This window comes from Aulonocara sp. 'chitande type north' Nkhata Bay, linkage group LG17, assembly GCF_057382095.1.
Source record: "Aulonocara sp. 'chitande type north' Nkhata Bay isolate Kocher_YH1m ecotype deep benthic linkage group LG17, A_spYH_male_GT1.1, whole genome shotgun sequence".
Lineage (NCBI taxonomy): Eukaryota > Metazoa > Chordata > Actinopteri > Cichliformes > Cichlidae > Aulonocara > Aulonocara sp. 'chitande type north' Nkhata Bay.
The window spans coordinates 7,533,326-7,556,965 of record NC_141360.1 but is presented as its reverse complement, the minus strand read 5'-3'; the positions used below and the strand labels follow the sequence as shown (position 1 = coordinate 7,556,965).

Genomic DNA, 23,640 nt, shown 5'->3' with positions numbered 1-23,640 from the left:
TATCACTCGTCCTTGATGTTTCAGATCAGGCTCTGGATTCATGGCCTGCGTCATTCCCTGAACTGTTGCACGGATATAATCAATAATGACCTCTGAGGACAAACGCACGCATACGCATAAAACAAAAAGCACACACGCTGAGACACAGACGTGTAACAACACTGGAAACAGTGTGTCGGCCACATGTGATTCATACTGAGTGGTGAACTCCCTTTGAACTCTCTAAGTGACGTTCTGCTTCCTTCCTGGAGCATATTAATTATGATTACCTTCTGAAAAATCTGAATTTACACAAAGTTTTTATTGAATTACTACATCTTTTTTATTTTTAGCAGCAAATTATGTCTCTAAAAGAGTTTGGCAGTTTCAGTCTCTTCAGTATTATCAGTATTATCAGTATTATTTGTCTTTTAGAGACAAATTATGTCTCTGAAAGACATAATTTTCTCCCATTTAATTGAATCTACCAAAAATGCAGGTGCCATCTGCCATCAAGAGCAAGGACAGAAGAAGCGGCACTTATTCCAATTTTTCAAACAAAGCATAAAGAAATGACTTTTGGCTCAAGACTTTTGCACAGTACTGTATGCCCTTTGGTCATTGATTGTGTTCAGTTGTCTTTCTTGAATCTGCAGGAACTAAATATTTAGTAACATGGAATCATCTTCATCAAGTTAAGCCTGTACACACAAACTAATCAAACGTTTCTTATGAATGAATATGTATTTATGATGGATGTAGAAGTAAATTTAATCTATTCTCAAAACATTAATTCGATTTGTGTTGGCTCGAAGGAGGTTTAGCCCGCTCAAACTCACCTGTGATCTGGGTCTCAATCTCCCCCTGCATCTGCAGCGAGTCGACAAAAATGCTGCGGTTGCCGATAAAGCGGGCGCAGGCTATGCCTCTGTACGGCTGGCAGAATCCATCTTCAGGAAACCCGTTGCTGAGAGGTCAGAGGGGCGAGAAAGAGAGGGTGCTTTTAAAGTTCGTCTGAACAACATGAATCAATTTCATCGACTCTTTCACAGGAAAACCACTAGAGGTCAGTCTACATTAGCATATCCCACAAGACCAACTAGTTCCACTTCTGTGGAGGGAAAGGCTGCTCCTTGCTGCCTTTGCTTGGCTACAGATCAGGCAAACTCAAAGGCAGATATCTAATACACATAAATGTCCTTATTCACAGTAAACTGCTTTAAGAATTAATATCTCACGTCGGACTTTATTCGTGTTGCGTCAGAGAGTCGTCACTCTGAGCCACAATTTAAAACATATGAAAGGAGAAAGAGAGCAACCTTGTTTCTACAGCTATGCAACTCCACTCAGTGAGCTTCTTTTGGGGCATTTCTTTTAATTTCCTCGTTAATGTAACAATTCTTATCCCGCTTAACACAGTCATCATCATCCTCTCCCCTTCCTGTCTCACTCTCTGTGCTTTTTTATTCTTTCTCCATACACACATACACACACACACACACACACACACACACAAAGCCCACGCTCACCGGCAGACCACTCGCTCAGTGTGAGATCACTTTGTCATGCGCTTTAAGTCATACCATATGGGACGTTAAGACCAGGCACAACTGCAATATGTGGTATAGGCGAGTCCACGATTCCACTGCATATATGAAGTATATCCTCATGGTGCAGACCTGCTGCCTGAGTAATGGCGAACAGAAGCAGCTAGACTATGACATTTTTAATATATTTAACTTAAAGTGCAGCCAATCACAGCTAAGACACAGGCCTCAGCTGTGATTGGCTGAACAATAACACCAATAGTCAAACATTTCGACTCTGATAGGTAAGGTGGCCCCGAGAGGTCGATCGGACCGCAGCTTATGAAAACACCAGCAAATAGAAAAATGCTGAAAAAGCACACAAAATAAAACTGAATAAAAACCCCAATAGAAATAGAAAAAAAGTTGCTAATAATCACAAAACAACACACAAATGTTTTTGGGGAGACAATAATGTGACGGAAGAGTTGCACAAATGACAAGCCAACAGTAGATGGCCAATAGCAAACTACCTACAGTATTATATGAAAGTGTGCAATTAAAACAACAATATAACACATAACATTGATGAATCCTCAACTGCTTTTAATGACGCCTCCGTATTTTTTGATTTCTGTCCGTTCTGTGGCTGGTCCATCACATTATTGTGTCCCCAGAAACATTTCTGGATTTTGTTTTTTCTACTTCTGTTTTATTCAACTTCTGTTGTGTTTTCTACGCTTTTGCTGCATTTTTCTATTTACTTAGTGTTTCCTTAACTTGCAGTCTGTTTGACCTTTCAGGGCCACCATATATGGGGGTTTAAAAAACACTATTGTGTAGCAGCCTAGTGAGAATTTAACTGCTTCTCTACTTCTTTTGCACATCATTCTTTTATTACAGCTTTACAGAAACGTCACTTTTGCTAATGAGAGTTGGATGGTTTACAAGAGATGGTACAAAGTGCGAAAAGCACTAATTTTACTCCACAAGCTGTAAAAATTGCACACACATTCCCCCATCCTGGTTTGGTGTGAGTGTGAGGTCAGTAGGTTACCTCTCTCTGTGGAGTGTTAAGTGACTGAAGGGCCAAGGTCAGTTAACCCCCTTTCCCTGTCTGTGCAGATCTTAAATGGGCTTTCCAGACATGGACACACACTCACACACACACTCATGCACACACACACCCACACTCACACACATGACTACCAGGGCAGCGGTCTGCATACTGCCGATTCCTCAGAGATAGGGTAACTTTACAACTTAATGCAGGTTTAAACAGATTTTATCCCCGGAATATGTAATTTCCTACTAAAATATGCAGTAATAATGACTTCATGTTGCGGTGGGCCTGCAGAGGGCTTAGCACCCCTTCAACAAGCCGCAAATGCATAAACTGATACTCCTTTGGATGTTTTTCACCCTTTTGGGGAAGAGCCGCCTGTGTTTAGGTGAAAGCAATAAAGGGAGTGTCTGGTAATTGTAAGCAGTAATAATTGAATAATTTGAGAGACTTACAATTGGTTAGGTTCCTGCCATTTTTGAACGTAATGAAGCGGAACATAAAAAAAGGTAGCTCTGGCATGAGAAAACATACACAAACGGGATAAAGAGCGAGGGCTGGAGTGTGTCCAGGCAACCCAGAGGTTAGTTTGGTTGTGCGTCACAGAGAACGGTGGACACAAACATCCACACTAGCATGAAGCCACACACAGACAAGCAAATGACAAGGGAGAGGAGACGATCCACCGCAGTGCAGCCAGATCCCCGCGGGCAAATTATAACTACTGCAAGTCAGAACGCCCTAAACCAAAGCGGCTCAGCTTGAATCCCAAGTCGCCCTCACTGGGCTTCCTGTATTTTAGCTTCTTTCACTGGTTTCCAAATCAACGGAGCTTCCAAGACCATGTCTAAGAAGATGATTAAAGCATCTCGTCTGGTAGGGAAGGAATGGATAACAGCATGTTCGAAGAGCGATAGACACATCTACGAAAACCTAATCACTGTGAGACATCTGAGGTTTTCCGAAAACCTCTCTCGGTGTTTTCTTGTCCATTTATTTTCTCATGTGTTTGTGTGTGTCAGTGTAAGCTATCCCGAGCAGGGGAAAGCTAAGCGCGGTTGCTATTTGTGTAAACAGTGAATAACTGTTCAGGCCTTTGATTTTACACACTAACGCCACGGGCCCTCTGTATAATGTTTTATAACAGTTAATTACAAAGGGAGCCTTCTCCGTTCCAGACTCGATCTATAATCCAGATATAAACAGAAAGACGAGCCTCACCACAGAGCCTAAACAAGGTGCTGAAGACACTGATGCATTGTCCAATTACATTTTTTCCGACCTCATTATTTATTCAGGGAAGTGCTTGCTGAGCAGCCATGGTCTTTTTCCACCCAACACCCAGGTTAACATCCACAGTATTAAATAGAGACTAGTATTTACCAGACCTGTGTGGTAAATACATTTGCACAATAGGTGTGTAGAAAAGATATAGAGTTCAACTCATTCGATTCATATGTAATTCAAGTATTTATTTACTTTTTTCACGCTCGAAATAAATAAATAGGGAGATGGATATAAATGGAACATCTAGCTCATGTGAGCTACATTTAGCAACCCTGAATTGGACAAATGGAAGACGTTGGATGGGTGGATGGTTGTTGAAGAATGGAAGTACAAAAACACCTACGTACATGTTGTTATTACCTGGTTGGACCCCATTATAACCGTCCTTTCAAAACAGCTTTAATTCTTGGTGGCACAAGATTTTATCCATACTAGCGTGAGAGCATGAAGCAGTTGGTGCACATTTTTCTCCCCTTCCACCGCATGCCAAATTGGACTGAGATCTGACAGTGTTGTGTGTCAAAATCCCAGTATATCAGCAGTTTCAGCACATCTAGCACCAACAATCATGCCACAGTCTTTGTTCAGCTTTCTTTTCCATTCCAATGCTTGGTTTGAATTTCTGCAGCTCATCTTGACCATGTCTGCATGGCTAAAGGGTTACTGTCATGTCATTAGCTGATTAGTTATTTGTTAATGACCGGTTGAGCAAGTGTACCTAATAAAGTGGGAGGTGAGTTTTATATAAATTTGAAAGCATCCAATAAGAGAACAAGACTGATCCTATCCATACTAACTATTTTGGCACTGTTATAAAAACCAAGCTAACACTGCTTTATGTTTTCAGTCTCACTCGAAATCCCAAATGTAAATCCACACGGTGGTGCTAGGAGATTGTCAAATACATAAGGTAACATAATCCAACATCTGCATATTATTGCATGGTAATCCATCTAATAGGTGTTGAGATGTTTTAATTTGAACCAATGTGGTAAACCATCAGACTCAAACAGCAGCTCTGGAGTCATTCTGTAAACTAAAATTAGGATTACAAGGAAAAGAACATGGACATATTTACAATATTGTGTCTTGAGCCACTTCAAATTTCTTTATGTTTTGCTAGCAAAATTGGAAATAGGTGCAGGGATATATTAAAACATGTGCAAGCCTACATGGAAATAAAGTATAGAAAGCAAAAACAGAGTTTGTACAATTGTAGTGTGAGAGTCAGTATTTGGTATTTGGCCACCTTTATTTTTCATCACTGCCTGAATTCCCTTTGGCATCTTTCTTATAATTTCTTTAAGTAGTCTTCAGGAATAGTTTTCCTTGAAGGCCATTTAAGTTTTTTGTTTGATGTTGCTTCAGCTAGATAAATGGGAACAATTGCTACAGGCTGCTAGCCCAAAGTTGCAATTTCAAATTGGTACCTTGCGAAGTTTTCGATTATGTTTTGACACAACACTGATTCATCATTTGAGTAAGGTGCCTTTTTATGCTTGAACAAGCCATAGGTCAGCAGTCAGTTGCTTGAACTGGTCACGTGCACGGACTACACTGTGAAAAAGCAGCCAATGTCCAAACAACTGTGAAAAAGCACCGAGAATCGTTGCTCAAGACCATTTTAATAAACATCACAAGAAAGTCTGGCTCCTAGAAGCAAATTCTAAAGAAATTAGGAGTGGCTCAAAACCTTTGCACTGTACATTTTCAGTTTTTCATAGGCAGAAACACACGTGCTTGGACAATGAAACATATAAACCACAAACTGATGATAGGATGGAGTGGGCTCGTTTTGATGTCTTCTCTCTGATCTCTTGACTAATACTGTGTCAGAACATCAGTACAATGACACAGACACGTTCCGGGATTTAAGGGCTGTGGTTTAACACAAACATAGAATTATCAGGAAAGGGAGAGTTTTCAGTTAAGGAAGAATGTTAAAAAATGTTGAGTCAACTCTGAATATCTCTAATAAGTTGTTCAATCTGGATTTTTTAAACCATATTCATCAAAACGTCCAAAGTTCTCAGTATTTCCACAGATTCCGCAAACTCTCCCAGTTCCACTTTCCAATGTGATGACTCGTCTTCACTCTTATCTGCTTTAACTTTTCCGTGACGATTTTTATTCATTAGTGGGACACATGGCAGTGAAGATAACTGTCCGACCAATGAACACAGAACATGAACACAGCTCAAAAAGGCTGTGACACGAATGAGCACACACTTTCTTTACTCCAGAATATGACAAGCGGCCTCGTCCTGGTCTCATTTGAGGATTAAACTTTGGTGTAGGGTTCTGATAATGAAAGAAACCTTTAAGCCTTGAGGATATAAGCTCGAGTGTTTCCCCATAAGAAGTCTGTGATGATGGGTTTGTGCTGAGTTGTGGGGTAAAGGGATGTGAATCTCAATGCTCTTTGTTGGAGCATGCTATGGAAAGGAAAGGATTTGAGGATGATGAGAAGGGGGAGGGAAATCCTGATGACACTTTAGATTTTAGGGTTTTGTTTCCATTAGCTGCTCTGGGTGCTGAGTGAAGAGGAGATGAGCTGCTAGCAACATGAGGTCACAGCTGTTGTATCCTGATTAGGGATGCCCCTAAACTAGTTTTTATTTAATCACTCTCATCCTGGTTTGACAGGAATAATAAATGCTTTGACAGAATCAGGAGGTCTAACATGACCAATAACTTTTTGCTGCTCTAAACCTGCAAATTTAGTTGATAATGTACCTTTTTGTTACCAACCCATTATACATATTACGTTGTATAAATTCATAATTGTCATGTAAAAGAAGCCAAAGTGCAATGATGTGCAAATCATCTAAAGAGAGTCAGAAAAGAAGGTGACTGGTTGGATATGCCCAGTAAAGCTCATGAGTTGTATTGTATCACTTGAATACAACTGTTTGCAAATTTATGTGTTAGATGCTATGTATGTTTGCAACAGATTAAAGATGCCCAACAACAAATCAGACGGCACTTGTGCATCTGGAGATGCACAAGTGCAGATGCACAAGTGCATCTAAGTCTCCGTTTTTCAATTTGTCTGTGCAGCAGGTGAAATCTACACGCATTCGTCAGCATGTTGGGCTCTCTCCATTGGTGTGCACTCGTGATTTCATTATCACAGTAGGGCTGTGTAATGATCTCTTACTGACAGGGAGCCAAAATGGCCACCAGAGGCTGAGGCTGACTGGGATCTGTGGCTGCCAGTGGCCCGTGACCACACTGGGAATGAACAGCAAGTGAGGGCAAACTGAGGCACTGCATCAGGATACAATGGAGAGAGAAGGCCCTCTTGGTCATCATGTTACTGCTGCTCGCTGACTGCAACAATAGAGGCTTCTGTCAGAGAGAAGGAAACTAACAGAGCGCTAAGAGAAGAAGGATGTAAGAACAAACATGAGGGATTAATTTGAGCTGGTGTGCATTTTTTTAAAAAGGGAAAAAAATAAGGAGGCTTCTCTGAAAACAAAATCAAAATCACAGTTTTTTTCCATCCAGCATAGCAAAACTTTGGTAGTATGGTCGAAACTGCCTGAATGCTAAGCTTGATTAATATAGCCATCAGTATGAGGGTTTATTGGGTGCCAAAACCATGAATGAAGCTTTATAATACTAGGAGGAAGAAGGTTTCTTCTTCTGTGGTTTTGTATCACAGTATTAATATAAACAGTAACGGGGTAAACAGTACAAATGGGGAATTCAGTGTCTGCCGTTTACAGATGATCCAGCTGTTATTTTACTGCCTGCCTGGCTACCCACTCAGTCTGGTATCATTTAAATAAATGGGGAGGCTGCACTTTTAAGCACACAGACAGTGGGTCTAAGGCAAAGTGTATAAAACATGGATGTGTCACTGGTTTGGTTTGTGGACTACTGTTTTGGAGCCTCTATGGCCTTTTAAGAGACAAGTAACCAAACACTGGAGTGACCATATAAGCTGTGAGCTAATGCTAGCTAGGTTAAAAAGGATGATGCAGTGGAAACCAGCTAATTATGTGCTAATATATAAAAAAATCTCTCTCTCTAGATATTTATCTCACTGCGACTGTAACCGGGGTTTAGACATTAGAATTCTCTCCTAATGAGTCATATTTAAGGTGTAGCATCTGTGCTCCACTGACCAGCAGAAAGGGTAGACTTCTGAAGAGACCAGGTGCCAAAGAATCAAAACCAGACATTTTGGAAAACTGTGAACAACTTCACTTTAAAAAAATTTCCTCTTTTACAAGAGCAACTTTGTATCAATAAATATGGAAGAAGAGTGTTGTTTACATAAAACAATGAAATAAGACAACAAAATAGAGAATTATTCCGAAACAAAGTTAGTTACTCAGTGGCTTTGACCCTTTGAATATTTTTACTCTGGCTTCATTTTTCAGTCTCATTGCTTATCACTTGGTCTGAACATAGTCTACAGTCGCAGTCTTTGTTTGTCTGCTAATGCCAAATATAGAATTCTTGCACATACTTCAACTGATTTTTACTGAAAAGCCAGTGCAGTGATTAGTGACTTTGAAAAATAAAAGCTAAAGCTTTCATTAAGCTGTCTGTTTGAATAACTCTTGAATTGAGATAAAACCTAGAAAATTATTTTTGTAAAACACTTCACTGAATGCAACTTAGATACTTATCTTATCTATAATAACGCAAAAATGACTCCCAGATATAGATGCTGGTGTTGCACTGCGCTCTGCTATAAGACCCAGAAAAGTTTAATACAAGAGTTCAACATGCAGGAAAGGAACCGACATCAATCCCATCACTCCTCACAAAACTCCTGACCTGGTGACATCACTTTCCCAGAGGGCAGAAGGGACTCAGAGGTCCTGGAGGGTGGAGGGTTTGGGCAGTGAAGGTGTCAATCTGTCTGTCAATTAGGAGTATAGGAGGCAATATGTCTGCTTAAGCCTGACATAAACCCAGTGGTTTTTCGGCAGACGCATACATACAAACAAACAGAGCTCAGGGGTCACAGAGTCGAATTTGCTGCCTGAGGAGGAGAGGGCTGGAGGGTTTTCGCTTGAATAGCCACATGAATGCCTTAGCAAAAACTATAACCCAAAGCAAAGGAAAGTAAAGGAAAAAGTGTGATGAAGAACATTAAAAGGAGGGTCAAAGATTAATAAAATACAAAATACAAAGAACCTGGCAGCTCTGATATCTGAAAAATAGAAATGTTGATAATTTTCAGAACATCTAAAGTCGTTTAAGCAGGAAGGACCAGCAAAATGGGAAAACAGCCTTATAATGTTTGACTTCCATGTAACAAAAAATTAGGGCTCTGAATTCCAAACTGTCAGTCGAGTATAACAAATACATCAGTTCGTAATTTATTTTCGTAAGAGGTCTTCTCCCCCCGGAGAGCTATTACAAATTTTATTCTTGTTTTCCATATCTCTGTTGCAAATAGATTCCTGACTTTATCTTTTTTCTTAATAGCATTCCTTGAATTGACTCCAGGCTGCCAGCAAACATCCGTGTGGAAACAATAATGACGAGAGAAGAAAGGAAAGCAGAAAATAAAGAAGAGTGAAACAAGACTGCCAGGAGCAAACCTGCTTCTACCCCCCGACACACAGATATACACACACACACACACAGATATATACACACACACTTTTGTGCATGATTTACGACAGCTTATAGCCTAGATCACAGATCCCAATCTGAACACACAGAGACAGACACTTAAAAAAGACAGGAGGACACATGTTTTGGCTAACTGGCTACTGACGGTGCTTAAGGAACAAGAATGTGCATGTTTGAACACAAGCACGGCTTCCTGAGGAAACTGAAATAATCCTTGATGAGAGCGAGTAAGAATCACAAAAGACACGGAGAAAGGTAACACTGTTGTGAAGCTCATAAATAATCCGTCTTTAAACACACTGGGGACTGTATGACAGAGAAAACACACAAAAAGACTTATGTTCAGTTTAAGGACATCCACCTTAAACGACATTCCTGTAACTAAACAAAGCTTCTAATGAACTGCTGACAGTATCTTCTGTATGCCTTTGTCCACTGGATACATTTTCTGCAATTCCCACGGAAAAAAAAGCATTACAAATGATAACACACTTTATTTATATAGCACCTTTAAAAGCAGTTTACAAAGTGATTTGCCAAAAGTGCAAAGCACTTTAGAAAGGTAGAAAGGTTTCAGGTGAAAAGGAAGGTGAAACTTAAAATTATATCTACTGCAATGTAAAAAAAACCAAACAAACCCTAACATCATTAACCCTTTCAAAATTCGCACTAGCAAAATGAAAATGTCAGGGAGCTATACCTGAGCCTGTGACTTTAAACACTGTTCTGGGGGTTAGAAAGATAGTCTAAGAAATACATTTGAGAAAAGGGATACTCTTCAACTGCATGTTGATAACAGATGTCATAAAATACATGTAGATTTTTTCTTTCTTTTCTTTTACAGCCTCTTTTTAATTTACTGCTGGATATATTCAGTTCGGGTGCGGTGTTGAATTTGGCTCTTTGTCCTTGTAGGAGGTGATAGAGTGAACAAAGGTGCAGCATGTTTGATTAACAATGAAGACCAGATCCTCTGTGCTAAAGTTTGCAGTAAGAGCAGTTAAAAGGAAACAACAGTAAAAAGTGTCAGAAATCAATATGCAAAATACTGGATTTTGATCCCAGTCACTGAAAATATATCTTTGGTTCACTTTATAAATTTCTTTTTAGGATGAATGAACAATTATTACCCAATGTGATCAGGTGGAACCCCCTTTCCTTTGCTATACACATCAGTCGTGTTGCTGTTTCTCAACACATTTTACATTCAGAGTATCCAGGCATTTTGTCTGGAGTTCCTGGGAACTACAGGCAAGTAGTAATATGTTGATGAAACTGAAGCACACAACCAAGCTTAAGGAATGTGAGTACAACAGAAAATATTTATTGGAATGCTCCAGCCATAATAGTACAATATTCACCTGCTGTGTGACAACCGGTGTAAAGCACAAATCTTGACACGGACATAAGAACTTACAGGCATACTCAAAAATGGTTTTGCTGAAGGTATTTTAAGGGATATGACTTGTCTTCAAGGTCCAACCTTCCAATAATAAGATAAGTTAAGGCTCCTGCACTCGTGGAAACAAACACAACTATTCATTTGGTGAAAGCGCCAGGCAAACCCTCTCACAGCTGTCGTATATATTTACAATGTGCTTGATATATGTGTACGTATGTGCAACTTTGTGTATGTTCACAGAACCTTTTTGTGATGGAGGAAACATTATAGTATTTCAACAAACCAAAAGGTTTCTGTGCATGCACGAACCTCGCCGACTCACACGAACTGCTTATCAGCCGAAGCTGCATTATAACAAAGTCAAAGTCCCTCTAGAAGCAAGCCAGCGCAAAACACCACTAGACACATATTTGGGGAGTTATTCTGAAGCATTAGCTAAATTAACTTTAATTTGATTGTTTACTTAGACATGGAAATGGCATGTATGGAATCACAGGTCAAATCAGATGAAAACTGTTTAAAGTGTTTGCTGGCTTGGCTGCAAAAACAACCCTCCTTGCTGTTTGGGGGATTTCCCCATCAATTTAAAATAGGAATTCTTTGAGTTCTGTGTTTATACCAAGAGACATGAAGTCAAAATGATCTCCTAATAGCAAATAATTTCACTTTAGCTCTTATTGAGGCGGTCGAGTCCTCAAGATTTTCTGATTAACAAATGCAAATGCAACTTTTTTTTAGATTCTAACATTTTATAAAAAAAATGGATATCCTGATATATCTCTGCTTTTCCACATAGTACTACATGGTGTATATAAAAAAATCACTTAACACACTTAAAATAAATGTATTGAGTGGGTTAACTTTTGGAGGCTTTGTTTATTTTTATTTTTTTGGACTGACGATGATGTGAAAGTGTCAAAGTGTATCGTTAGAATGTATCAAAGTGCTACAGAAAGCATTATCAGTGGTCAGACAAAGCAATGGCTATGGGGAAGGGTGAAATCAAAAAGGTATGCGATCCCAGTTGTAATGCATTTGGCAAATTCATTTGTGACTCATAAGACTCAGTTATGAACATGGGTGTCTGTGTGTCATTTTTCACCACACAGACTAAGAGTTTTCATGCTAAGACTGGGTCAGCAGCATTTTATAAAGTCCACTTTAAAATTGCTAAAGTGCAGGAGCAGTGTAAACTCTAGGCATACAATATATCTCTTACAGTCTTTACAAAAACAGAGCTGAACACAGGCTGGAAAAAGAAACATAATTTAATCAGTTTTGTCACCAGGCTCCAGCAGCCCAAATTTGCTCATACTTGACCTCACCCTATCCTGGCCCACCTAAGATGAGTTTGACATCATTTCACAGCAGTGAATGAATCTGATCAAAACAGAAAAACATACGTAATCTGGGCTCTCTGCCTCACACTGACACTAATAAAACTGTAGAATTGGTCCAGTGAGGTTGCGTTCATCTAGCTTTTCAAGAAAATCCAGAAAAGGAGACTTTATCAAAACCCTGAATGGCCTTTGGTCACATGCATGCAATTTGGTGGGCGCCAGGACTAATAAATGCTAAACTGATTGATAAACTGACCTGAACTGATGGAAGATAATAACACTCTCAGCGCAAACTGCATTGATCACATTAAGTGCTGCATGCCATCTGGCTTTCGCTGGCAGGACAGCGATCTAAACTGCTAACAAAAGCTTCTATATAACCTCTAAATAGACACAATGTACACTGTGCCCATTTGTTTCTCTCACACACCACCAAGGGCAAAGAAAGAGCACTTTCTCTGCATACAGTTCCCTTTTTTCCTGTGCAAAAGTGTATATGTGTGTGTGTGTTCATGGGAGGTTTAGGGCAGAGTTCAGGGAAAACCCAAATACCCTGTGTAGACCTTCTAACCCTCAGGGAGAAACTGTGATTCACAAAATATCTCTCTCTCTCTCTCTCTCTCACACACACACACACACACACACACACACACACACACACACACACACACACACACACACACACACACTTTGCCAGATCTGACCTTGACCAGACCTGCCAACGAGATCACCAACACACATACACAAAGAAACCTGGGAAACAGGAAGTCGGCCTTGTCCAAGCATGTGTGCGAAAGCTCCGTTAATAAAGAGTGGTGTATGAAAACTCATGTGTGTAAAGACAGACGTGTGTCGCGTCTAATGCCTAATAATGTAAATTGCTTTAATGGCTAAGGCCGTCTACAATTTATGCCCCCCCCCCCGAGTGTGTGGGGCAGCATTTAGGTGGGGCTTGTGGGAGGGAGGCTGTGGTGGGATCTCTGATTTCAAACAGCCGCTGGTGCTCTGGGACCAGGGCATGTCAAAAGGACCCGTCCCCGATGAGCCATATTAGGGCCCTGATCCCCAATCAATCAGCACCACGCTAAAAAGAATCCCAAACAAGACGGCAATTAAGCCCCGCCGAGGACTTAACTAAACATGTGAGAGAGATAGGCTTTGTAAGAGCAACTCTGTGGGCACTTCTTTGACTCGGTTTGTGAGTGTGCATTTTTTGCACGCCTACTTGTGGGGAAAAAGGCCCCAATCTATGCAAAGTACAGAGGTTCAAAATGTCCCTGCAGAACAACCTTTGTTTTTCAAAGTGGAACAGTAAACACACTCATATTTGAACACGAAGCATCAGAGCGCCTACCGATTATGTTTTGACGACTAGACTAGAAGCTGAGTCTGATATGCAAATGCAGGTAAAAAGGAGACCTTTAATATGCTATAACTTGCTTTTTCACCTGGTGAGGTGACCACTGAACCTTTAACTATAATGCCCTTTTTTGACAATTTCACCAGTGAATTATATGATACACACACCAGCTTATTTTAATGGGGTCAGGCTGGAGGATTTGATTGGCTTTCATTGAATGACCCAAACATGGACAGAATACCTTTTTATAAATTTCGCCAAGAAAGTTTCCCCGCTTCATGTTCCACGTTTTGCAGATAAACATAAGCAAATAGGGGACTGTCCACCAGCTACTGCTCTTACCCCAATTAAACTGCAAGCAGGTTGAGAAAACTCACAGAGCCATTTGCGTGCAAGTCCGAATGGCAAGAAAAAAGACTTTCAGTGTGACAGATGTGTTCCCCCTACTCCTAAAATTAAAAGAGAGAGAAGAGCCCCATGTGTTAGTCTGAAGCGCTGAAGAAAATCAGCATGTGGTCGAGAAGAAATGCATCCAAAAATTGAGAGGGCCTGTCATCCCCTCAGTCTGAATGGGTGCGATGCTTGTGGTGTAGAGCAAATCATAATCAGTCCTGGCCAGCATCAGAGAACCGCAGCCGTGTTGACACTGGCACCGAGGTGCGAAGAAGTGAAACCAAAATCCAGGGTTTCTCAATACAGCACACAAGTTCACAGTCTCAGTAAGAGTCTATTGTGACCAAAAACAGCACATGCACTATGCTGCGGGCTGGGGGGTTTAATGGGCGAGTGGTTTTGAAATGGCGGGCCTGCATATCTCTCTGAACTAACAGGACACTTTTTTGCACCTCGTTTCAGAGTTAGCATGCATTTGGGGTTTTGTTAATATCAAATAAGGCAACCGGTTAGCCAAACAGCATGTTCACCTTCTTCCTGAAGTTAAGAAATAACGTTTGTATGCTGAATGCGACTCTATCGCCAGGGGTTGCTAGCATGATGACATAAATAAAGGAAGCAGCTACCTCGGCTTTGTCCAACACCACAGATTCACATTTTATATGTTGATTGTGTTATCTGTAAAACTGCTAAAGTGATTTAAAAAAAACCAAAACCCAGATTGTAGGGTTGCAGGAGGTTATGTGTGGTGCTTTCTGGGAGTCCTGAAGGCAGTTGATGCATTTCAGTGTTTTCAATGGACTAAACAAACAGTTTGAATTTTGTTTACTTTGGACAGCAGCAGGCTGGCTCATTCCCTGTTCTCAGTTTTGATGCTAAGCTATGTTAACCAGCTGGTGCAGATTCACATTCATCAGGCTGGTCTACTCATTGTAAGGCACCTTAGTAGCTGTGCAATAACAAGAGAGAGTTTTAAGGAAACTTGCCATATGTGGAAAAATGTAATTACCCAGAGTTTCACTGGAAGGCAGCAGATAAAATGTGAATGCACCACATAAAACACTGCAGTCAGTGTAAAAAAAAGAAGAAGCTAGTAACCACAAAGACAATAGGTGAGCCTAAACTCAAAAGAAATGCTTACTGAGAAGATAACACCCTACAGAAACGGCCCTATACTGATTAAACTACGTGACTGCGGTCTCTTGTTGCCTAAGAGCTGGAAGATCTTGAGAGGGAAATACAAGATACAGCCTTGAGCTGAAAATCTGTAATAGATTCCCTAAATAATTATTCAATTTAAAAGCTTAATTGTGGTTTAATTTTGCATGCTTTGCTGATCGTTGCCAGATTAAAAAACCCTCGACGGCATCGCTTTATCCTCCCCCCTGCTTGCAGAACACACCTAGAAGGCAGTGCCGTACATCAAGTGTGCAATTACAAGCCGTATTAATAAATCGGTGCCAATTACATAGATATTGCAAGCACAAACATTTCATAACAGCTGCTCTACATGAGGAAGAAAAGACTTTTCAGGGTCTCAATCAGTCTGTTTTGATTACTGCAGGCGCACGAGCCTCGTCAAGCTACAGCATCAACTTTGTGTGGCATCTTCAAGTCATTACACGTTATGAAAACGACTTCCTCAAACTAATTTGTCAATCAGCCCCAGCACCGTGCAGGGCGGGACACACACACGCCACGGTCCCGTCTATACAAAGTCAAATTGCGCCTGGATTTTTATTTTTTTTTAACCCTTTGATGCTTTGAGTGTACAACAGGATTGCCAGCAGGCTAAAAGGCGGAGCACGCCTCCGGGCCGTTGTCTCCTCAGCTCCAAGGTCGATTTAATCTAGTGTGTTGACAGCTGGCTAATTACAGAGCCTTATACAGTGTGTTGGTTGGTTTCTTGCCACACAGCCACATGCACACTGAGATACAGAGGACATATGTATACACACACACACACACGCACACACACACACACACACACACACACACACACAGGAAAAGTTAAGACTGAATGTGCGTTTACACTATATTACAGTTAAACACACCTGATTGGAGCAATCACCTCAAGTCATCAAGTTACATGTAAACGAGAGATCAACCGGCAAATTAATCGCAAGCTTATAAAAAGTAAATAAAGATATTACACACACACACACACACATATATATACACACTCACTACAACAGAAATTTTGATACAATAAAGACTTTCAGCTCTTGATGGACACTAATGATGAGTAAACCAGCACAGCGCGTCCTTCATCGAGCGCATTCAACCGTTCACTTCCTAAAAAGGGGGATACGTCGAAGCGAGTGAAAGGAAGATTAAGTGTAAGCAATGAGCAGAAAGGTTAGAGCTCTGACCAAATAAAAAAAGGAGCCAGAGAAAACAGAGCTGAGAGAATCTGTTCTCTGTTAAACCTGCCTCTCTTTTATTCTTCGGCACAGAGTGGACTGAGGAGAAAGGAGGCACAGGAGAGGGAAAGGAGGAAATAAGAAAAAAAGAAAACAGCCATTTTTGTGATTTTCTTAAGTTTTTTTTTTTTTTACCAGCGCCGAGAGAAAAGCAGCGGGGGAAAGTTTTGCGAAATTTAAACAGCCTCGACAGCCGGGGTGCAGTGTTATTAATCTTTTCAAACAGCGAGAAAACCCCTGTATTATAAACACAGACAGAGACTCTGGGATCGGCGGCTGTGTTACGTAAAGTGTGTTTATTGCTTCTGTCAGATTAAAACTGTGTATATCCAGTAAGTCAACATCTTTATTTTGAGGGGGGGAAACATATATAAGCTGCTGTTTCTGAAAATCTGAAAAGGAACTAGGAAATAGAATAGAATAGCCTTTATTGTCATTGTACAGAGTACAACGAAATTGGAGTGTCACTCCCTTGGTGCAAGTTTCAATAATAAATATAAATGTAAAATATAAAAAGTACAAAAAAAACAATCGTAAGTACTCAAACAATAGTATGTACAATATATACAGGATAGCAGCATTAATATAATGACAGTATGAATAGCAGCATAATATAATGACAGTGACGGTATGGAATAGGTTCAATTGTTTTTGTGCTTATTTACTACGGTGATAGCTCTGGGAAAGAAGCTATCCCTGAATCTGTTTGTCCTGGTTTTATGTGACCTGTACCGTCAGCCTGACGGTAATAGTTCAAACAGTTGGTTGCTGGGGTGAGAGTGGTCCTTGATGATATTGCCAGCTCTGCTGAGGTACCGAGAGTTTGCAGTGACCTCCAGGCTGGGCAGAGAGCAGCCAGTGATCTTCTGGGCTGTGTTGATGACCCTCTGCAGTACTTTCCTGTCTGCAGCTGAGCACCCTGCATACCATGTTGTTAGGATGCTCTCTATGGTGGCTCTGTAAAATGTCACCAGCAGCCTCTCCTCCAGGTTGTTCCTCCTGAGCACTCTCAGAAAGTGGAGACGCTGCTGGGCCTTTTTAACCACCGCTGTAGTATTTGCAGTCCAGGAGAGGTCATCAGATATCTGCACGCCCAGAAACCTCATGGAGTGTACCCTCTCCACACAGCTCCCGTGAATGTAAAGTGGGGCCGGGTCTGCTCTGCCCTTCCTGAAGTCCAAGATAAGTTCTTTAGTTTATCTTGGACTTCAGGAAGGGCAGAGCAAATAACCTGTAATCTGTAGGAAGATGGAAAACACATCCCAGCAGACACAAAACACCACCGGCATTTAACTTATGTTAGTTGTGTTTCTTGTCATCTAGTAAATGTATGATCAATATTATTATGGCTTTGCTTTTGGTCTCCACCAGTATAGAGGAAAAATATCTGGTCTGCTAGCTGCTAATCACACCTGTGTGCCTTTCACTTCCATGCAGAAACTGTATTGTGGGTTTTGGGTCAAAGCTCTGCAGAACTAAAAGGAAATGTAGAGTTGGGTGATACCTCTGTGGGTTTGGCACCAACACAAAAATCTTTCAGGTTTTATATTTTACAGCTGCTTTAACCATATGAATGATGCAAACTTCCAAGTCATGCATTCAGTGCCTCCCTTTAGTGTTTTAACATTATAATTCAAGTTAAAAAAGGCATTTAAAGATCAGGTTCAGCCTAATGTGAGTCTCGTTCGAATGCAGACAGAAAAAGAGAGTAAATAACTGCATCTTCCACTGTTTTAGGCAGCTTTATCGCAGCGTGGGGACTTTAGATGCTAGCTTTTTCTGGGAGTATTTAACTGCCTCTGATGGGAGCTTACATCGGAATCTCACGCCGGCTCACGCGGCTAATCACACCTGAGCGCCCCCGACCCCGACCGGACTCCGGCATCAAAGAAAAACATGCAACTCCCAAATGTTAATGGTGCCATCGTCCTCCTACTCTGCTAACAGTATTTGTCTTTCACTCCCTTCACCCCACTCGCCGTGCATAGGCAGAAAAAAAGGGAATGAATAAAGTTGGGGCGCTCTAATTTTGGCAGGCGAGACTTTTCCCCCCTCTCCCTGTGTTTGTGCAGGCTCTGTGAAAACATCTCCAAGGTGGAGAGAAGATGGAGGAGAATGTCAAGCAGGAGCCCTGACACAGTAATCTGCTTCTTAATTATGGTAACTGCTGATATAATAGTGGACTGTGGACTGAATCAGCGCTTTAGATTTGATGCGAGTCAAAAGTAACTCACAGCAATTAGGCGTTGAAGCTTAACTTGGACAGATGACAGGTGGACCTGAAGGCACATTTTCAGATATTAGAGGAAAATACACCATGCATGGCTGTAAATATAAAGCTACAATGTTTGTACAAGTGAAATGGCTTCGATCAAAGGCTGGAAACACGGACATAGGAAGCCTCAAAAATAACACTTTCAGCTTATCACTATAAAACAATTAAAAATACAGTTCATATTGTTGTGCTGCAATTTTATTGTTGGACAATAGCAAAGGATTTCTGGTCTGCACTCGGACAAGTTAGGCCCACACTTGTCTGTTGCAACCACAGGAGTCGCCCCCTGCTGGCCACCTGCACTGGCTGCACTGGCCGCAAGCTACGTCGCGTTTTACATCGAATTTCTAAAATTTAGAGCAGCGGCGCTTGCTTGCTTCGCTGGTGTATGAAAACACAACTGATTCGTGCAACATATCCATCACATAAAACAAAATAACATTACAGGCACTACCAATGAACACTAATTTACAGTAAGTTAATATTAAAAATGTACATATACACTGTGGTGGGGTGTGGTACATGGCTCAGCTGTAGGGGAGGGGTGGTGTGGTGTCAGGGGAAGGCTGACTGACACAGCTGATTTTCATGGTATAATTATGCCTTCCCTATTTGAGTGGGATGCCGGGACCTGATAGGAGAGCTGTGTGTACTACACAGGAGAGAGGCGGCTGTAAAGCAGTGTGCCGTGGGTCATCATGTACACATAACTCATCTCATCCAACTCTTAGCAAAAGTATCCTAAAATGACAAAATTTGCGATTAAGAGGGTTGCGAAACTGGCATAATGTTTCGGCTGTAACCTGAAAATTAAAACAATTTTCAGGTTTCCACTGTTCCATACCTGGAACAACAGAAACAGAAAGAATAAGTAAACAGACATGCCACGCATAGCCACATATCCATATTTAATTACTGACCATCTATTGGTGCTGCTCATTTTTAGCTGTTGGCATCTGGAAAGACAGAAGCCCTGAAATATCTTCATTTCACCAAACCTTTAACATTCCAAAATGCCATGCTTTAAACTTTAAGATGTCTCTTTCCATCTCTCAATCATCTACGTGTCTTTCCCCCCCTAATTTCAGACCTGCTTTACTGCACTTCCTTCCTCTGGTCTCAGGCAGCTCCATTCAACACAAACTGCTTGGATTGTGAGCTGAAACCTCGAGGCTCTCCGCACTAAAAACCAAACCCTCGGGACACACACTGTAATCCTTTGCACACCACAGAGTGTATACTTTTTAGTTCGGCTCAGAGGGGATGGAAATCTCAGCCCAGGCTGAAGCAAAGGCAGCACAGAGGACCTGAAGTTTGCGTTCAGGTTCAACAAGGTGGGTGGCGAGAAATTTTCCCCAAAATTTATGAGCAATACTTGCGGATAATTCTTCCCTACAACACCGCTGTCACTTTCAGCTTCTTGGGAGCAGGAGGTCAAGTCAAGTCAAGTCAACTTTATTTGTCAATTCTGCCACATGTACAGGACATACACAGAATAGAAATTGCGTTACTCTCAAACCCTAGTGATTAGAAAAATGCAAATAAAATAATTAAAAAGTAAAAATTTAAATAAATACAATACAATTTTACGTATAACAAAAAAAAAGCTATGCAATATACAATATACAAGGTGAAAGAAAGAAAAAAAACAGTGCAGGGTAAATGAATACAATTCACACAAACTGACAAGCTTCTAAACCAGATGTCTTTCAGATAACTCTAAAGGAGCAGACGTTTTGATTGCTGAACAGCTGTGGTATGAGGTAAGTGGCCAAAGGTCACCAAGTGTCATCATTAGGTGAACTTGTCTTCTTGATGGCTGCCACCCTAACTTTACAGCTAATAAGCTGGCCGTGACACTAATGATGAGCAGCAGCCCGCCGCCACCGCACCTCCACTGTTGTCAAAGGAGGCACCTGTCTATTTAAATGAAGGCTGTAATGACTGTAATGACTCGAGCTCGCGCTGCTTCCGCTTGACTGCAACCCTTTCCTTTAAAAGTCGACAGAAAAGAAAACAAGGTGAGGAGAAGGTAATTTCTTCCACACCCATGGCGTACAATGTGTCTAGTTTGTTGAAGAGCTAACTCGATGAGCTTTTCAAGGCTCAGGCTGATCACTGTGTTCTGCTGGATCAAAGTTTTCTTTGTGCCAACTTTTATCACTAGTATAAAGCCTTTGAAAGCAGTTTATAAACCTTAACAAACGTTACCATAAAATGATGTGTGACTATGATGCAAGAGCAGAAACCTCATGGTTTAAAATGATACTTTGACAATGAAAATAAATCTTTTATACATAGCATATGGGTGTATTTTAACTAGAATGCTTGAAAATTGTGGTTTTGTGTGACAACTGGAATGTTTGGCACTGTCCCAGTTATAATAACATACACTTGTTCAAGTGCTAGTTTCAAACCAAGCATCCAAAAGGGGAAGAACGGTGACTTGAACGTGGCATGATTGAAAGAGTTGATCAGCTGGTGTTTTTGCATGCAACCATCTCTAGGGTTTACAGAGAACGGTCTGAAAATGACACACAAAAAAAGAAAATGCCTTATTGGTGTTAGAGGGCAGTGGAGAATGAGCTAATGGGAAGGGAGAAGTAACACAAATAAGAAAAGATACTTACTTTGTGACTATAAGGTGACAATCAACCGACAACAAGGAATAAAAGTAGGTTTTAAAAAAATAAAAAGAACTATTTAAACGAAAAACCTGTTATACCCAAAATATGCAGAAGAGCATCTCTGATCACACAACACAAACATTGAAGGGCTACAGCAGCAGAAGACCACAAAAGGTGCCACTGCTGTCAGCTAAAATCACAACTCAGCAAAATGGGACGACAGGAGATTGGAAAAATGTTCGAAGGTCTGATGAGTCGCAATTTCTAACTACAACGCTCACACTGCATGGTCAGAATTTTCTATCTTGCCTTGTACTAATTGTTCAAACTGCTGGTGGTGTTCTGGTTTTTCTTGGCACAAATTGGGTACCTTACCACCAATTAAGTATTGTTTAAATATCTCAGCCTGCCTTAGTTTTCCCCTCATAGCATAGTTTCAGGAAGGCCATGGAAACATTCCTCCTCCCATTTTTGTCCATATTGACGTGACAGCATCGTATAATCGACCATACTTTGCTCATCAAGAATTAAAGCAGTTCTGAAAGCAAAAGAGAGTCCGATCAAACTCTAGTAAGGTGTATCTAATGAAGTGGCTGGTGAGTGAATGTCAGTATGTAGCAGAAGGAGGCTAAAATCACTTCCTCCTACTTGAAATCTCATTCAATTTTCCATTTCAGTTTATTTCCAGCACGACCGTACTGCGAAGCCAAAAGTCTCTTTGAAATTTCTTCTTTTTATTGATGTTTCCCTTGAGAAAGTGCATTGTGATTCTTTTGTGAACCAACTGCATCATCTGTGAAAGCTGTAATTTGGCTGCACAGGAAGACACCAAAAAAAACATGTAAACAAAAAGAAACGGCAGAAACAGATGTTTTAAGAGGGAGCGGGGCGCGTGTGCACGAGGCCGTGCATGAGGCCGCGCTCATGCCAGCGTGTGACTGGATATACTAAGTGTCTGACATGCGTTTTGTGCCAGCAGTTTTGATTCACAGGACGCCGCATGGAACATGGCAGCGAGCCTCGCCATAATGTCATTGGGGAAAATCATCCAGCTTCGTCTCTTTTGATCCTGCAAGAATCAAACGAACTGAAAAAAATTCAAAGAGGTTTTATCCAATAACCGGGGAGACGTTAAAACAAAACGAAGGAAGCATGCCAGACACAAAGAAAATTTTGATTTGGGCAGCGTTAGAGTGCCAAGAACATGAAAATGTTTTATGGAACGTATTTTGATGCTGTCTAAAAGAATTTTGTAGAACTTGGTTTTTATTTGCCACTTAAGGCCTCCTTTAATTTTATTTGCATGTTCATATTAGAGGATTGGCATTGTGGGTGCGTTTGCTGCTGGTATCGAATTAGGTGACTTTAAAGTATCATTTAACAAAAACCACTTACAAAATATGCAAGTCTTTTTAGACAGCATTATTTAAGGGAGAGTTCAAGTAATCGACCAAGGTCACCAGAAGACAGAATTCATTCTCGCTTTATACTCCTGGATCTGCTCTTTTCTGAACTCAGCTGTTTCTGTCAAATTTTAAGGCCCACTTACAGGGCAGAATGACTGTAATCAGAAGTTAGTGAAGGTGGGCTCTGATTATGCAGCTACCTTTGGAAACTATTCTAATAGTTGTCAAACACTATTGTTATTGATGTATATACTGAGGGGGGAGGTTGTCAAACTTCGTCTTTCTAACTTAATTATAGACTAGAAATCAGATCAATGCTTTCAATGCATTTTGTCTGTCAACACAAAAAAACAGCAGGTCCAATTTCATGAAACTTGGTGGAGTGATGCACTGTGGGCATTCTGCTATGGATCTGGATCATTTTTATTCGTTTTCCTCTAAAACCGAATGAATGGCACAGGTTTCGCATTTGTTAACATTATGAACCAAACCCTGTTTGCTCATTAAAGTTGTTGTGTGTGTAAGTGAAGTAACCCACTTTCTCCAATATGAGCATCAGTGTATTAGATGCTATATAGAGACAAAGCACTGTGTGTGTCAGTGTCTGCTTTGGGCCCCAAACTCTGCGCGCAAGTGTGTGTGTGTGTGTGTGTGTGTGTGTGTGTGTGTGTGTGTGTGTGTGTGTGTGTGTGTGTGTGTGTGTGTGTGTGTGTGTGACGGCCCAACAGTCCACATTCCAAACCGTGGACTGAAATATTCAAATATGGACCATGTGCGTGTCTACAGTTGGGTGGAAAAGCTTTCTAGAACAAGAGAGATCTGAGCTTTAAAGGCTCATATTAAATATTCATTTAGTTCCCCATGAGACCTGTACCAATAAAATGGAAAATTACAGACCAGGCCTTGTTATAAAGTGAGTGATTACTCAATGAATATGCTTTATAGGACGTCTTAGGGT

General features: G+C 40.8%; 1 protein-coding gene across 1 annotated transcript in view; it reads right to left on the bottom strand.

Moving 5' to 3' along the window:
- Positions 1-23,640, bottom strand: part of LOC147309591 (inactive tyrosine-protein kinase transmembrane receptor ROR1-like) — a 155,896-nt gene that overhangs the window by 32,292 nt on the left and 99,964 nt on the right. The window contains exon 5 of the mRNA XM_086270481.1: positions 819-946. Coding sequence (XP_086126607.1) covers positions 819-946 — 128 coding nt within the window. The remainder of the gene's footprint in view (positions 1-818; positions 947-23,640) is intronic.